This window comes from Rhopilema esculentum, chromosome 4, assembly GCF_057945365.1.
Source record: "Rhopilema esculentum isolate cy_ngs chromosome 4, ASM5794536v1, whole genome shotgun sequence".
Taxonomy (NCBI): domain Eukaryota; kingdom Metazoa; phylum Cnidaria; class Scyphozoa; order Rhizostomeae; family Rhizostomatidae; genus Rhopilema; species Rhopilema esculentum.
Window position 1 is genome coordinate 3683496 of NC_142818.1, and position 15323 is coordinate 3698818.

The 15323-nt window shown below is 35.5% G+C and overlaps 2 protein-coding genes across 4 annotated transcripts; one reads left to right on the top strand and one right to left on the bottom strand.

Annotated features, from left to right (window-relative positions):
• Positions 1–40: 40 nt before the first annotated feature.
• Positions 41–15143, bottom strand: LOC135691402 (mediator of RNA polymerase II transcription subunit 10). The gene is made up of 4 exons (XM_065209254.2): positions 14998–15143; positions 13561–13644; positions 11364–11466; positions 41–11210 (listed from the first exon to the last, which is right to left on the bottom strand). The coding sequence occupies exons 1-4, from the start codon at positions 15141–15143 to the stop codon at positions 11103–11105; spliced, it is 441 nt and encodes a 146-aa protein (XP_065065326.1). The 3' UTR covers positions 41–11102.
• LOC135691401 (uncharacterized) lies at positions 4261–11457 on the top strand. Of its 3 annotated transcripts, none has more exons than XM_089116123.1 (5): positions 4261–4399; positions 5559–5625; positions 6604–6792; positions 7446–7640; positions 8219–11457. In XM_089116123.1, the coding sequence occupies exons 1-5, from the start codon at positions 4392–4394 to the stop codon at positions 8375–8377; spliced, it is 618 nt and encodes a 205-aa protein (XP_088972249.1). In that variant the 5' UTR covers positions 4261–4391; the 3' UTR covers positions 8378–11457. The 3 variants fall into 3 exon arrangements, with proteins under 3 accessions (XP_088972249.1, XP_088972250.1, XP_065065325.1); XM_089116124.1 differs by lacking the exon at positions 4261–4399 and adding an exon at positions 4554–4714; XM_065209253.2 differs by lacking the exon at positions 4261–4399 and adding an exon at positions 4733–4802.
• Positions 15144–15323: the final 180 nt, after the last annotated feature.

A 15323-nucleotide genomic window follows, 5' to 3' on the forward strand; every position in this document is an offset into this window, starting at 1 on the left:
CCTTTTTTAGTGCTGTATGATTTATTAAGGAAAGCTGAAGTAAATGGAAAACATGCTTAATGTGACTAAGATCTCCACCAATAGGTTTTAATAACAAAAATTAAATCAAATTAAATTACATTACATTAACTCAGATGAAAGAACTACACAATTCTACGGAAATATCACTATACTTCATATATAGTACGTCATTTAAAAGCACACATGAATACGACAAGATAAGTAATTTTGAAAAATTTGCTGAGTTCTTTCTCTATAGTGTTATCTTGGCTGATCGAGTTCTCCCATAAACCGAGCAAATGAAGAGGACGCCCACAGTTATCCTTTCACAGAGCGCATAAAGAAAATTGAGGACCTTCCAGAAGCCCACAATGTACTTTTTACCCACTCTATTTAGTGTACTAAAGAGCTCAGAGGCCTATATTCATAAGGTACATTAGATTATCTACGAGGTGTAATGTGTAGAGTTGATGATCTTGTATCTGTACCGCTATTACGTCATCAAGTGAAAATTAGACGATGCAATCGGTTATTAATTGCATTACATGGCTTGTCACGTTGCTTTCAGCAAGCAAAAACAATAACGTGAGGTATATAAAAGTATTTGTCATAGAACACTGAACACTTAGGACAATATCAAAAGCAAAGCTGGCAATTCGATTATGATTGATTTCCATGTAAGTACGAGGAAGAAGCTGTTAGTAGCATCAAATACCGAAAAATGTCATCGTTTAAGGGCTGAGGTGGTAGCAGTGATAAGCATTCAAGCCTCTTGATAAAGATCAGCTTAACCGAATCAGGTTAAAAAGTGAAGTTAACTAAAATTGTTAGATACAATTTTCACTATAGTGTAAACCCAGGAGGTTCCTTTGAAACATTAGTATTCAGCAAAGAATACAGTTTTTAATAAATACTGTTAGCGGTTGTGCAATATATATCGGTGCTTGGGAACGTGCAAGTTATACAATCAACATAATCAATATCAACAGAAGTCCTTTGCCAAAAAAACAGCCAATGCAGAACAGAGGACAATTAGCTGGACCAAAGCTTCGGCCATCTTTGCAGATGAGAAGCAGCCCCAGCAAGGTGAAGCGCGTAGAACGACAGAAGATTTTGGCGTGATGTCATAAGTCATGTTCGCAACTACTGAACTAGCGTTCACTGTAGCTGAGCTGCTGTTAACTGAAAACGCATTAATGGTTGCTGAGAACGTCAACGAACTTTGTGACTCGCTACAAGTGGAACATATTGAGGAATTATCTGACGGTGCAGTAGAGACTGTTTGGGTATAGTTTGAACTATTCGTCTCCGTTGAGTTACCCGATGTTGATGCTGAAATTGTGATTGTTAGACTCAGTGCTGAATTCAATTGGGATGAGCTGGGGATAGGTGTTATTAGCGTAGTTTTTTGAGTGTTCTCGCCCCCTGAAGACATGTGCGTCGTTTGACTGTTAAGGTTGGTAGAGGTTGCTGGTGTCGTTTGGGAAAGTGCTGTTGTTAGTAGTGAAGATTGCACGGAGTTCGTTGGTGAAGTTGCTCCCCCATCGGATGCACGGGAAGTTATTGATGTTGTAAGCCGACTAGTAGATAAACTTGACTGGATATTTGTGGATGATCTTTCTGCGGAATGTCCAGTCGAGGCTGCTGGAGAAGTGCTCACGGTCTTCGATATTCCAGCTGAAGTCAATGTTACGTACATCGAGGTTGTAGTAGTGCCAGCTGTTGAAGGCGTTGATAAAGAGTGTGCAACAGCCAGTGCCAAACTGTTTGGAGTAGATGAATTCCATATCACCGAACTATTGATGGTAGAAGCAAAGGATGGTTGGGTGTAATTCGTAGAGGCCGAGGTGTTAGCTGCGATTACCGAAGATGAGTTACTCGCAGGCGTTGCTGTCACCGTTGCTGTCACCGTTGCTGTACTTCCCAAGCCATACTTCATAGTGACCACGATAAGTAAGCCTCTGATGCAAATATCAAAATACCACTCTTTATTTCCAAACATTTCTTAGTTGTAGCGACCTTGTTACAGTTGAATATCTCGCACACAACGTGTCTACTACGTACTCTGATCGTCTGGTCTTGCACTGGCAGGTATTTGCTGATTGCGTCTATATAACTTCTTTGTGCAAACATAAAAATGTTTCCAATGGAAACATTATGAATCTCGTAAGATAACGGCTTGCACTACATTAAAAGTCAGACTGGCTACTTTCTAGCGTAGATTAATAAACCAGCATAATTATAGGCTCTCAGCATCTTTAAAATGATCATAAATTTTAAGTGAGAAAAAAGTATAACATCATTGGCAGTAACCATAAGAATACACTTCTTTATTAGTACTACACACAGTTTTCTTGTACTAAGCAACACGGCTGTTGTTTCTATTTGCATTATACCTAATTCATTGACAATAGTTTTTTAACATGAGCATAAAGTGGACAGCTGTTTAATGGTCTGTCGGTGTCATTAAGACAGAGCTCCACATGCTTTGTCGCGTATTAAAAAATACCCGAATGTCGAACAACATCTTGGCTTGCTATTGCTATACCCATTTAAAAAACTACAATACAAGGAAGGGACGCTGGAGCATTTTTGGATGAAAGAGGGGGTTTATTATGGCAGTTTGCCACCATTATCTTTGATGCTACAACCTTAATATCATGCTTCAGCAAAAAGAGTGAGAAGGCTCTATATAGCACCTTCCAGCCCCTGGCTCCGGCGTGCTTGCATGTAGCTGTAGATTTTTCAATTATTACCAAATTACAAGAACCAAATTACTTGGGTGCAACAAACGAAACTGATTCACAACACTACATAGACATTAACGATGCTAGGGGAGCCAAAGATCATGAATAACCCAAAGCATTAGCACATACAATTATCATTACAGAAGAGTTCTTCTATATGTTTTCATTACCGATTTATTCAAAAAGTTTGGAGGCCGGAATATATGCCAACGTTCCTGTCAGGATTTCAGCATTTAAATAAAACGCTAACAGTTTGTGACCGTAGAAGAGGATTCTTGCAAAATTTCATTTGAAAATTTATCCACGAGACAACAACATTGCATTGTCGAGAAAACATTTTATTTTGATAAGTTTAAGAAAAAAATAGTGTTATCGGTATTCTCAACACATTTATTTTTGGAGAATAAAGTTTCCAACTATTGAAAGTGAAGCCTGCATCAATTTATGAAAGATAACCTTTTTCAATCAAGAACACGGTAGTCCACTTTTGGCGGTAGAAGGATAATTGCCAATAATTTTTCGTGCAAACAAACATTCATAGAATTAGATAGCCTACACTTTTTCTTTATAAGAAAAATTTTATAAGAACACGTGCCTCAAAATTAGTCAAAAGTTAAGGGAGAATTAAGAAGAAGCTGAGACTGAGCTTCTGCAAAATGCAATTTTGAACAACTTTTTTCCTCAAAATCGAGGATTTTTAGCGATGTGTGGGTGCTTTTTCGGTGAATATTGAAATTTGTCAGCAAATTAAGGCTGTCTCGCTCACTATGTTGGCAAATGAGGCCTGTACACAACCCTAGAGCAAAAAAGCTAGCACTCGCACTGCTTACACCCTATTAGATTAAGAACAAATTAAGAACAATCCAGCCTCAGATTTTCGAGAAAATTAAGAACATTCAGCCTGAACTTAAATTGACTGGTTCTTACAAAAAAGAGTGTAATTCATGTAAACAGCAAGTTCAGCTGTGTGCTAATTCTTGCCGAGTTGCGTGATGCCAGGTACACATGACCGAATCTCAATGGAAACAAATTTCAACACCTGAACGTCAATAACGTTCTAGCCAGACCTTTCGAAAGTAATCACTCTACAAATGGACAATTGAAAACCCAGAGTACGTCAGAACAAGTTTCGTTCAGTATTTTTATGCTACAGTTTCATAAAGGCCCGGCTACACGAAAGAATATTCAACAAGAATAATTACATTATTTCATCAATCTTGCTTGTATTCAGAAGAAGAACTTTTCAAAGAGTAATCACCTCATTTTCCATCGTTAGACTATTGTTGTCAAGAAGTAATAAACTCTCTCGGACGATTCCAGTCTGGGTGGTTGGTTAGGTCTTCCCCAGGACAATTTCCATAAGCTTTGGAAACTTTCCCATTCAAATTGCATTAAAAAACCTTTGATAATAATTGAATAATAAAAGGTATGTTATAGGATATTATAGGGTATAGCGGATGGGAATGGTGAAAAGTCACGTTGAGCAAAATCGATTGAAACGTTTTTGACAGGCCAGTAATCTAACCAATTAAGGCATGCTAAACTTAAAAAAGCTTTGGTGTGTAAGAGCTAAATTTTGCATTTCATGGCAACAATTTGAATTGAAACCAGTCGGAATCCAATACAGAAGAGGATGAGTCGGCAATGGTTAGGTAGGGATTTTATTTTTCTATCGTATTCCTTTCACAGGTACCAGCAATCGAACACATTAATAATCTATCTTCTTGTGCAAGTATCAAGCTTGGCAAAGGGTGCATTGTCATTTATTCAAGAGCAAAGAAAATTTGATCACACGAATTTTATAGTACAAAAATATTCAAGACTGTCTCAAAAAAGCTGAATGAGCACCTTGTCTTTTTGAAGAAGATTTGAATTGCTTTGTAACTGTTTTGAATTGTGGGGATATTAAACATTTTGGCTGGATTTCTAAGATTTTGCAGAGGTCATAAATGACCCCCGGCAAACTGGTATGCTTTTCAAAATTTATTGCTGTATAGTGATATCTACTTTAGTGTAAATATTCCACTTTTATAAACCTTGGTCATCACCAGCAAGGTAAGTTTTGTTTTAGTTAGTTATTTTATCCCAATTTACAATTTCCTAATAGCCCTCTATCTTTCTTTTTCATCAGTTAAAGAATTTTAACTCAGTCGAAATGGATTCAAAGGCAACAGACCTCAAACGCCCCAAGTGTTTTAATCTTAAAAAGTTTGAGCAAATTTAAGATATCATTCTTACAGTATTAAGCTAATGCAGGTAGAAAATGAAGCAACCCCTATGGGAAAATTTCCCTGACGGGAACACTTGACTATTTACTTAGAGGAAAAGCCCCTAATAAGAGATCCTATGTCAAAAACAGCAATGTGCAATCTTAGGCCTAATCTTCTAAGGCGACTTTTTAGAGTACAGAATACGTATGATGGATTATTTATTCCTAATTCTGATAAAAATGATCACAACAATTGACTATTAAGCAACATCTGACACCAGAAATAGTATAGATATATATGTTTACTGCTGCAGAATGGTCAGACACTTTTATTTGCAAGAAACCATGTCTTGTTCAAACTTTGAAATCTTTTATGTTTAGGGCTGTTTTTATATCAGGAGAATTAAAGGGAATTTCAAATTTTGGAGGCTTAGTTCTGGTCATGGGAATCTTGAGTGTTTGTTATTCTATTTTAGCCGTTTTGGTGTAAAATATTCGTAGTTTAAACGTCTTATTAGATAATTGCTACCTAGTACAGATAACCTTGGAAACAGGGCCAAATAAAAACTCGTAGTAATTTCGCTCAACTTTATTGATTTCAGCTTAAGCATGGGCTGCAACATCAAGTACCTGAGGTCATCATTGGCAGCTGTGAAATTCATTGAGCTGGTAAGTGCAAATCATACAGCGCAATCTTCAAAAATCAAAACGAGGGAAATTCAAATTAAAACCTAAGCTTGATCTGCAATAAAAAATATTCTGGACTAGGAAGTAACATTGACATTTCTAAACCAGTGGAAACAAGCAGAGCTTAATGTCAATTGATAATGCTTGAAAAGTTTTGGGAAACCTGTTCAAACATAAATATTTTCCAGTAACATGAGAGGTTATACCATAGCATATGCAATGCAATTCAATTAGCACAAAAGACGAAACTTCTGCTGTTAAATTTGTCTGGAAGTTATGGGTTTGTACATCATTACAGATAATGATTTGTTCAAACAATAGTTCCTGTTAGTTTTTAAAAGTAGTGTATGCTCTTTAACACTAAGATGAAACGAATAGGATGAGCTTGTTAGATCATCCATTGATCCTTCGTTGATTCCAAAAGAACGCTTTGAGCACGTGTACCTATACCGTCCGTCCTTTAAACACATTGTAAACCAAATGCGAAAAAATAAATTGGGTAAATAGAAAAGCAAAGCAAGATCGCCAATGCGGTCCTGAAACGATAAGGATAACAATATGGTTCTTGGTAACTTTGGAAGGAAAATGGGTTCGCAACCATCGTGGAGATATTCTCGCAAGATAATTCCTTTTTTTTAATTACGCCACTTTCAAGTTCCTAATTGTAGGGTGGGGGGGGGGGGTCTAATAAGGAAGAGGTTGGCATTTTTTAAAAAACCCTTAAATAGAGGGTCATAATAGATTGAAATGCTTAGATTTTCCGAAACTATGTTTAAATTGGTACGAAATCATGTTTATTATGCATGAAATACATAACAAGTGGAGGGTGTTAATAAATGGAAATGGGTATGCAAAATTACTGAAAAATAGAGTTTACTCCCTCCTACAATTAGGAACTTGAAAGTACTTCACAATTTTTATACTAGTAGGGTTCTTAGAAAAATTTTGTCTTTCTTTCAGCTTTCATTATCAGCAGCAATTGCTACGGTTGCATTCTTCAACTGGGAAGTGAAAATTGAAGGGACAACTTTCTCTCGTATTCAATTTTTCCTTTTTGTCACAATAGTTGCGTGGATTGTTGAACTAATAGTGTTTATCATGATCTTAACGAGGTGTACAAAGAATCTTCCAGTTCCGTGGCCCTTAGTGGTGAGTAAGAGCGGATTCCGGATAATACATTTACGAAAAATTGGAGAAATTCTGCTTTTTTCAATGTGACCACCAGTTTCAACGCTCATCTTCAGTTTAAGAGCCCATTTTGAACAACACAAGTTCAATTGTTACGTGATTGATAATTCTCATTGTGAAAAAGTTTCAAATGTTCTTTATTTAAACGTAAGTGTAAAATTATACGATAATTAACAATTAGACCACATTGAATCCTACTAGAATCTTTCGCATGAACATTAAATTATGGTTTCGTTAAATGTATATATCTTTCATAATTTGGTCTAGATTTAGATGCATCTTAATAATCCTCGATAATCTAAGTTCAAGTTTAATCTTGGTATTAGCTGGTTTCGAGTTCCATACAGACGGCATCTTCAGACATTAATGCATTTGCAATTTGCAATAGCTTCAATTTTCATGTTGGCGAGTTTTCATCTTCCATAAATACTTGGAGGAAGTCGTCAAGATATTCTTACCATTGGCCTCCATGTGTTGCTTGCAAGAATATCTTACTTCTTCAAGAACTTGAATTCAAATATTCAATTGCAATTTCTTCAATACCGTTCATTACTCTTTATAAGCTGCCTTATTATTTTAAAGACATGTCTTGTTTCAAGCACCATCTTTTTTAGAACATTGTATTCGCTGTTGTTTTTGGGGTTTTCGTGCTGATTGCTACAGGAATGCTTTCACTTTCTGTGGCATCAATGATGACAACAACGAAACAATGGCCTACCAACAACCGAGACTGGCAAACGATAACATACTGCGAATTCATTAACAGAACGCAAAGCAAGACATCATGCTTGGCTATTCAAGGAGGCGCTGTAAGGATACTTTTGAAAATCTTAACTGTCTATGACTTTTAAACTTTAAATATTGTTACATAGCATGCTTGCTTTAAAATCAATCTGTCACGACGTTGATTGATTATAAGAACAAAGGGATTATTTATTTTTTCCAGTCCCCCTTTAATTTATCGCATTGTAAAAAATATGGCGGAGCGCTGGAATTGTGTTTAGGCTATTGTTCCAGCTATTGTTCTCGTTAACCAATCCACAACGAGACAGATTGCCTTTAAACTCTCGCTTGATGTATTAGCTCTAAAAAGTAACTTTTATAAGCAGTCAACCTAATTTTAATCTCTATGAAAAGCGCCTTGAAACAGAATGGTCAGCATTGTTGTGATGTGTATATAGTGCGAAATTCTAGCAAGTATGCAAAAAAATGATCAGCCTCTGCTGTGATGCATTGAAATGGGGAAGTGGCTCAAGAAAGCAACAGAAGGTCAATTGAAAAGCCCAGAAAGCCACGTATTGTTCGTACTTATAAAATCTGTATCAATAATGTTTCCGAATCATAAATATTCTCTGCAATACTGAAGAAGTTTTACATTCTTTCGTAGGCGTTTGGTCTCCTGTGTTTTGTCATCTTCATTGTTGACATCTTCATTAACAGCAAGGAGCTGAGATCAGATGTATACCTGCATGGTCCAACACAGGAGAAGACTATTGATAAAGACACACTGACGGCTACAACTGTTGTCAAGGAAACACACGACTGAAGCATTGAATCAAGTTAGATAAACTTGCCAGATGAACTCATATGTTTAGCAGATAACGGGCTCGCTCAAAGCGCTCGTATATCTTCATTTCTGGAAATGTTTTTACAAAACCATTCACGGGTAGCCTTGTATGTACCTGCCTGTTGTCAAAAACTGTCAAAAGTAACAATATGTGCGTGTGTTCGAAAGTATTAGAAAGTGACATGAAAACCGGGGTATTGCATCTCAAATGATGATTATTCAAATCTTACCTAGATAATTAATGGCAAGTAGCTGGATTGCATTAATTTTAAATGTGTTTTTGGAAGTAAAACTGCACTTGAAGTATTTCTTTAATCCTTTTGAATTTCTATACGTCATTTCACTTAAATATTTGCCACAAGGAACTTTACAGATTAACCAACTATATCTAATGATTGTTCTTAAACGATAGGCGAATTAAACGGGTCTGTTGCTCTGTTTTACCTCGATGCTCTGTTTTACATATCCACAATATATTTAAGGGCCTAAAAGCTCGTAAGACGAAGTTCTTCTCACATATCAAGCACAGCTTGCAATCTTCCAACTGCCGCTGATGGCTTTATATCTTCAGCTGTGGCATTTTAAATACAATCATAATAATCATCGGGAAAATACTGCCTTTCTATAATCAGATTACAAAGATCAACGTATCCTCAAGCGAGGAAAAGAATGAAAGGAGCTAAATATCACTCTTATGGGACAACTTTAAAATCATTGAGCAAGCAAGGTCGCATTTTCATTTAGATGTTTTGAAACCTGTCTACACCGAAACAAAGGATCCCGACTTGTGTAGACAAATAGGGCTCATTTTCTCTCTTGGACTCTTAAGTCAATATAAAGGAACCAATAAAACGCGACAGTTTTCCTCTAACGTTACATTCTGCATGTCCTGACATCATTAAAGAGCAGAATCAAGCAAGTGGTAGCAAATCATTTTATCTAATAAGAACCGTTCACAATTATTTCCAAATCGCGAAGCAAGCTTTATCAGCTTTGCGTATCCAAAAGTAAGCGTACTTTGTTTTGAAAAGCTCCATAAATGTTTGTTTGTTTTGCTTTACGTAGTTATACAGTACTTGTCAACTTTTCCAGCAAATGTTTACAATTTTATTTAAAGCCTGACGGGAATCCTTTCATCAGCATGCATTCCATATCAAGATTTACACAATATCATCCAAAGAATATTAATTATTAAAAAGAAGGGAAGATATTATGAGACCAAAATCTCCTGTTTGTGTGACAATATGACGGCTGAACTAACATACTTATCTTATGATGTTAACTAACTGTATGTAGTAATTATTTGGTTGGTGAAAGTTTTCGCAAAAACATGTATGCAGCTGTAAACAGCTTTTTGAAGTTTAATATATGTCAAAAGTGAACTAAAAAAACTTTATTGGTGAAAGCCAACTGAAAAAATGCTCAAATAAAAAGTGCCTTATGAATACAGAACAGAAAACTTTACATATAAACAAGAAATTTGGCTGCTATTGGATATAATTGCAAATGGAAGAAGTTAGTCGATAAGACCATACAATACATGTGCTTTTGGGAGTAAGCAATATTGCCAGCTTCCTGCTGGGCTCATTAAGGCATGTTCAAACCGGCAAGAGTTACATAGCTAGGGTATTCAATGTTGATATACTGTAGCATCTGATTTGTAAAAATTTGCATGGTGTATGCTTTTGTAAAATATGATTATGAAAAGACCAGAAAAATTCATAAAAGAAAAGATTTCTACAAGCCCAATGGATTATCACAATAGTTTATTTTGCATCACATTACATTGATGCCATATAATGAGTTTACCTTTTTTTACTTAAATTACTTAAATTAAATTACATACTTAAATTTCACTACATCTTCACTTTTTCTTTAGCAGTCATTTGAAACTCAAGTTAACTCTATCATAAAGGCATATATGCTGTTAACTGTTGGTTTAACTTTATCATTAAGGCATAGGCTCACATGCCTGGTGCAGGAAATATTCACACATTTGTAAGTTTCCTTTCCTCTTCAGCCAGTAGGAACAGCTATGCCATGCTGTAGAATATCTAATTTTTGACAATACATCAAATGGGGGTTTTTTCAAAATTTTAAGTGACTCACCAGTGTGAAGCAAGCCTAAGATAATATTTTAACCCAACTAATAATGATGTCTTCAGTACACTGACTTGTTTAATCTTTAAAATTTGCTACGTTCTTACAATTTTTTTTAAAAATGAATGACAGTAACTTTTAAGAGACTCATAAAGTTCTTGAGAAAATTCTTCCCAACAAACATTGTGGTTTAAGCTAAAGTACTATGTAACAATTCTGAACAATCATAAAAATTTTTGAGTAAACGTTTTCTTTTATCAGTGCATTCTGATAAATGATAAATTATTATGGAAGAGCTCCTTCCTCAATTCCTTCAACCAACTAAGTATTACCTGTTTGTCTTCTTTGTGTATATGTTTGTTTATTTCCTTTTCCTATTTTTCAATAGGAAGAAAAATTAAGTTTGTGTTTTCATCCATTTGAAAACTTCAGCTTTCCTTGCATTATCCTTCATCTTGATCTTCTTAGGCAGAGCGAACACCAGAAATACATTCCATGACTTGAAATGCATTCCTTTTTTTCTTAAGAATAAATTCATGTCACATTCCATTGAATCTTTAAAATGAAGAGGATTGTAGTTGTTTAAATCAAAAACAACAGCTGCTTACTTCCTCTCTGGAGCAGTATACTGCTGCTTCTTGAACTGATGGTATCGCACCATCATTTCTGGAAATTCTTTAGTGAGTTCTTCAGTCAATGTCATTCTAAAATTCTAAGAAAAAAGGAAATAATTTATTTAATTGAAATTGTTAAGCAAAACATTTATTCTCTAACAGAAAAGAATTCTAAGGGCAAAAATATAAATTTTGGCAACTATCTCAAGGTACCATGCTTGGAATTTTGATTAAAAGAACTCATTGTATACCTTGTAAGCATCTACTTTTGATTTCACTTCCTCGTTCTTATTAACTGTTCTTTTAAAGCATTCTTCTGTGTAAAGCTCAGGATTCTTTCCTTGATCAACATATCTAGAAGAAAATTCAAATGTTTGCTCTGAAACCTGACCCTTAAAATGTACATATATTGTATAATCTGCATTTTCAGGGCCTTTTTTACATGTAAACTAGAGAATTCATAACTTTTGATTTAAAGCACACGGAAAAGCAGTAATTACCATTGATGTTGCAGCTTTTCTGTGTGTTCTTTTAAGATTTGTAGTACCAAAAGATTATATATGTAAAGAAACTTCTATCATTTGATCCCAGTAAGAATTCAAAACAGTAAAGTACTGAACAAGCGTAGATAGACTACAAACATGTGTTCAATCTAAAAATTAACTCCTTAATTTAAACATTACTTAAAATTATTGTAACAGTGGAGAGGTCGATTTAGAGTGGTTCTGTCTTTTCACTCAACAGTATGCATGACATGTCCTGCAATTGCTTAAATAGTGAAAGCTGTAATTTTAAAAATAATTCCCGGAGCAACAAAACAAAGCTTCTGATAAAAAAGTAATCTTTATAGAATGCGAATGACTGAGGTGCATGACATGGCTACCTTTTGAAAAGCAGAAAAAATGTGCACCTAGTCTCACATATGTGCGTGCCAAGCAGCCACGAAGCTTTGGATATCAGCTGGGGTTGGCAAACTCGAGCACAAATCATACGTTAAGGGGGCAGGCTTTTAACCAAGAAATAAATTCATAACAGCAAAATGGCATGTTAATTTTGAATATATCAAGCTTACACAGAGCTATGAGTTAAGAACAAAACACAGCAGCTACAAAATTTTTAAAAAAATTTTGAGGTTTCTGTAGCTACTCAACTGAAAATGCCTCAAAAGATATCTCACAAGTTAGAAACACTACTTCATAATTACTACTTTAAAAACTTGCACATGGATCTGATTGCTCGCTATTATACTGGCTGAGAATTACATGTTAAAATCTTTGCAATCACTTTCCAAATTCCCTTTATCAATCGAGTAAACTTCTGAGGTTTGTTTGTACATGCCTCCTTGGTGTTTTCAAGGGGGGCCTTTGCAATAACAAGGGTGGGCTAGCGCTACATTCCTATTTCTGGCATAGTCCTTTCAAGTGACTATGCTAACAGGAAGCTAGACCACTTCTCTCTATTCTTTCGCACCCCAGCTGTAATCATCACAATTTGAATATTAATACTGAATCAAATATTTTGTAACATTGACAATTTTGCAAGTAGTCAAGTGTATAAAACAAAGGAGCTGATAATAAAGTTTCTTGCTTTTCAAAAGATGTAGAGTCCCTTTAAAAGCAATTATCTTACAAAATTATAATAACGCCCAAAAATAATTTGGAGTTTCTGTAGCCAGAGGGTGCAAGTTCTGGTTAAAGTTTTCATTTGGAGGGGCACAGCCTCCTGCGCCCCCTACACCTACGTGGATGGTGCCAAGGCACAGGCAGGCAATCATGAGCCTCAAACTCAGAAGCCTGGGCTTGCCCCTGCATCTATTTTCCCTTCAAATAGGCTATGTGTCTTTGATAACAGTGGCGGACACTTGGTGGGGCGAGTGGGGGTGACTGCCCCCCAATACTTTGGAGGACAATGGTCGTTTGTTCTAAAACAATGGGAAATGTGACGTCATCTTATTAAAACAAAAGGCTTGCCCCCCCAATATTTAATCAAGTGTCCGCCCCTGTTTGATAAGATAGTTTAGGTATGATAAAAACTTCAAAGCATTTAAAATATCCATTGGGTATGACTTAAAAGCATTTCATACTTATCATGAAATCGAACACTTTGTTTACAAACAAAGGATAATCACTTATTTAGAAACCTTACAATAAAAACTAATACCAAGACACATCAGCATATGGTTGCAGTGAAAACACTATGGATCATTTTGAAAGTCTGAGCAGATGGATGTTTCATTTTTTGACTAAACAGTATATTCTGATTATTTTGAACTGAGCAAAAGGGTTTTGGAAAACTGATCAAAACAAACAGTGATTAGTTAGAAAAGTGATCAGCCTTATAAGCCTGGGCAATTTCCTATCTTCCTACAACTTTTTTAAACAAACAGCCCTGTTCCTGGCAAAATTTTTTAAAGTAGATTACATGCAAGAATATAATCTATTAGCTTACTGGAAAATTTCTAGAGGAACTTCAACATCTTGTACCAGATGTTTGCATCTGTCAATTTCTTGCATATCTGTGATCATATTGTTTCTATGAAGAAAAATTAACAACATTAACTCAAGATGTTATGGTAGGGTAAAATTTCCAGTTCTATAATGTTCTCCATACTTGCCCTATCTGCCCCCCTCCCCACTCCCCAAAGAGAAACTGCAACAAAGAAACAGCACACTAAAAGTTAACAGGAAGAGCATAGATTTCTAATGTTGTGGTGAATGAGGGAAGAGGGCAAGGCTAGATTAAACACTTTAGACAATTAGACAGTAGGGAAGTGGTGTCACGAATCATGAACACTTACGTTCAAAAAGTATTACACCACCTGCCACAAAATGGCAGCATTGCCGCCAAATTTGTTTAGCTAACCAAAACTCAAATAGCTATAGCAAGTTAAATAAACGTTTTAGGATTACTATTTGGGTGGAAACTAGTGGAAAATTCATCACGAAATACTAATGGAAATGAAAAATTAAAAAATATGGTTTATATTTTCTTATTTCCAAACTATGCCAACCACTGCGAAACCACGAAAAGCAAGTTGTGACGATAAAGGCGGATTCAGAGGTACTCATTTTCTGCTTGGGTGCCGAAAACTATGAATTTCCTTGACTGATAATAAAGGATTTTTTAAAAGTCTTGGTCACATGTTTTTGTCCTGCAACAGGCCTAATTTTAAAGAGCATTTTGTAGCATCTTACAAAAGAATTCAGTCCATAAAATGTTACTAGTCTTTACTTTCATGTTATTCAGTCCATTGCAATACTGTTTAGAGAACAAATAATGCTGTAAATTGCCCAAAACAATATTTCATCTAATCGTTGAAGAAAATACCAAAATTTATGCGAGAAACAATCACAAACAGAGACATGCAAGTGCCTCAATGGCATCAAAAGTATCCTCATTAAAAATTGGCCGTAAAAATGCCATTTCTGCAAAATTCAAGGCCAGTAATGATCATCTGTGATTTCAGATACCTAAATTTGACCTTGTGAATGTTTTGTTAAAATCAGCATGTGTCATATAAAATAACCTGAGTCAGAAGTTTTTGATTAAATTTAGCAAGCTGTGCAAAGGTTTCAAAGCTTCGAGAATGGCCACAAAAAATTTACATTTTTGATATTCTAAAAATATATTTTTTTTAAAATTCAAACTTGAAATGTTGTCTATGTTTTGAAGTTATATTTGATTGGTTTTGGACTCTAAACTGACATCTAATGGTACACCTTGTCAGTTCTTGCACGTTGACAATTGAATTTAACAAGTTAAAGTTTTACAGACAGACATAAAGTTAAAGATTCAAACAACAGAAAAAACCCATTTATTTATTTGGTCTATATTTTGGGCAGCCAGAGTATCTGGCCCTGGAGGTATATTTTGTAATATACTTACATCTTGTCATTTAGAGTGTCTTGCGATCCCGGCTGGAAATCACTGACCATGATGCCTATCTGTCGTGTAGTTTCAATAAACTGCTCTATGTTTTGCTGCAGCGTTTCAAATCTGTTCTCGGTTCCTTCAGTGGCCGTGTTGTCCATTTTGTTTTCTTACTTTAACTGGGAGGCCTCCCTTTGAAAGTGAGGCTGCAGCTTCATGTCGGTCGTTAGCATTTCTTGAAGTTGTGTATCGGCCTTGCCTTACTTGCAAGCAAAAAGGTTCTTACAAACAGAGTATTGGCAAGTTCGAGAAAAATTATTTTTGATCGTGATCCATAATAG

Coding starts and splice junctions, on each gene's coding strand:
- LOC135691401 (XM_089116123.1), top strand. Junction 5,626..6,603: donor CTGTGAAATTCATTGAGCTG/GTAAGTGCAAAT, acceptor TCTTTCTTTCAG/CTTTCATTATCAGCAGCAAT. Junction 6,793..7,445: donor CAGTTCCGTGGCCCTTAGTG/GTGAGTAAGAGC, acceptor CATCTTTTTTAG/AACATTGTATTCGCTGTTGT.
- LOC135691402 (XM_065209254.2), bottom strand. CDS start 15,143: ATGGACAACACGGCCACTGAAGGAACCGAGAACAGATTTGAAACGCTG. Junction 11,467..13,560: donor GTTCCTCTAGAAATTTTCCA/GTAAGCTAATAG, acceptor ATTTTCTTCTAG/ATATGTTGATCAAGGAAAGA. Junction 11,211..11,363: donor CAAAAGTAGATGCTTACAAG/GTATACAATGAG, acceptor CTTTTTTCTTAG/AATTTTAGAATGACATTGAC.